The sequence below is a fragment of the Musca autumnalis genome, unplaced genomic scaffold (assembly GCF_047663935.1).
Source record: "Musca autumnalis isolate F117 unplaced genomic scaffold, ASM4766393v1 scaffold_3, whole genome shotgun sequence".
In the NCBI taxonomy this organism is placed as follows: domain Eukaryota; kingdom Metazoa; phylum Arthropoda; class Insecta; order Diptera; family Muscidae; genus Musca; species Musca autumnalis.
In genome coordinates this window covers 1,096,646-1,098,019 of record NW_027411866.1, presented here as the reverse complement: position 1 = coordinate 1,098,019, position 1,374 = coordinate 1,096,646, and the positions used below count along the sequence as shown (strand labels likewise).

The following is a 1,374-nucleotide window of genomic DNA, read 5'->3' as shown; positions in this document are numbered from 1 at the left end:
GCGTCGGACGTCCGACATTGTGTTTGCTGGGTTGCTACACACTTATCAACCACACACCTACGTAAGGGTTCATCGGCTGGACAAGCCGATTTGATAATGTATGGGCCGCTTAAGACTTAGGTACTAAAATATGCTATTTCGTAGCAGCCGGTTTAGTAGAACCGGGTCTATCGGGTTTTGTACCAGGGTTTTCGGGTCAACGGTTCCGTCCCCCAAGAAAATTATACATTCTCGTAATCAGCGCAACTATATCTACCTCTGGAAAAAATTTCAAAAAAATCGGAGAAGCAAAATATTCCCATCTCCCACGCATTCAGAATAGGGCTGTACATAAGCGAAGTTAGCACTAGTATTCTCAAAAAGCGAGTTAGTTTTTAAAATAACAATATTTATCATTAAATCCTTCGTTATATTCATTAATTTAAATAATTAACATAAAATGTTTCCATGTAATCTGTGATCACATTTTTAACTAAGTTTAATCCCATTTGTATGTTTGTCCCGGTGTGGGGAGTCTACTGGCTGCAGCCGGCTTAGCATCGCCAGCAAGTTTCAACTGTTCCTTCACCAAATCAATAGGGGGTGCTACAAGACGACGTGGATCTCTGGCGTGATAGTAACAATCACTCCTCAATACAGGGTAAGGAATTTCTGGTGGAGGCTGGGTGCGATCTGCCAAGCCGTCTTCGAAGCGAAGTGCCACAGTGTGTTCCCGCTGCAAAAGAAACCCATTAAACTCCGTCATGATTTATTTTCTTACATAACCATAACACAACATTTTGCATTCTGGGACAATTCTACTTACACCCAAGAGGAAAGCCCTCAATCGTTGTAAGAACGGAGCAATGTCACGACGTGCCGCCATGGTAATATCTGTTAATGTGAAAATTTTGAATTACTAAACCTTTTTTTATTTCTTTTTAATACAAACTGAGAGGAAAACAAACCGAACCTTAGAGTTTTACAGATCGAAATTATCACTGGTAGGGTTTAACAGTTTGAAATATGAACTTTAATACAATTGGTCTGTTCCTCTTATGTTACACGCTAAAACTTTCATACGAAACTTTCCCATTATTTTGGCGTTCATAGATCGAGTTTCATACAAAAGTAATTTTATGAAATTACCGTAATGGGAAACTCGACCTAAGAACGCCAAAATAATGGGAAAGTTTCGTATGAAAGTTTTAGCGTGTAACATAAGAGTTCCTTTATGGGTACTTTACACGATATGTTTTTTAGATATGAGTTGTCACTTCTCCCATACAAAATGTATTTGCAAAGTGACAACTCATATGTAAAAAACATATGGTGTAAAGTGCCCATTACTTTTGAAAATGGTAATACCGGCAAAAGTAGTAGAAGTTGTAAACT

At 38.4% G+C, this 1,374-nt stretch overlaps 1 protein-coding gene across 2 annotated transcripts; it reads right to left on the bottom strand.

Annotated features, from left to right (window-relative positions):
* Positions 1–388: 388 nt before the first annotated feature.
* On the bottom strand, positions 389–1,031 carry ND-B14.5A (NADH dehydrogenase (ubiquinone) B14.5 A subunit). 2 transcript variants are annotated; one of them, XM_073973326.1, is made up of 3 exons: positions 953–1,031; positions 806–873; positions 389–715 (listed from the first exon to the last, which is right to left on the bottom strand). In XM_073973326.1, the coding sequence occupies exons 2-3, from the start codon at positions 863–865 to the stop codon at positions 479–481; spliced, it is 297 nt and encodes a 98-aa protein (XP_073829427.1). In that variant the 5' UTR covers positions 866–873; positions 953–1,031; the 3' UTR covers positions 389–478. The 2 variants fall into 2 exon arrangements, with proteins under 2 accessions (XP_073829427.1, XP_073829428.1); XM_073973327.1 differs by having other exon boundaries at positions 932–982.
* Positions 1,032–1,374: the final 343 nt, after the last annotated feature.

Bases quoted from the DNA above. Each gene is read 5' to 3' on its own strand.
- ND-B14.5A (XM_073973326.1), bottom strand. From the start codon at position 865: ATGGCGGCACGTCGTGACATTGCTCCGTTCTTACAACGATTGAGGGCT. The intron at 716-805 runs GTAAGTAGAATT...TTTCTTTTGCAG, and splicing joins TGAGGGCTTTCCTCTTGGGT to CGGGAACACACTGTGGCACT.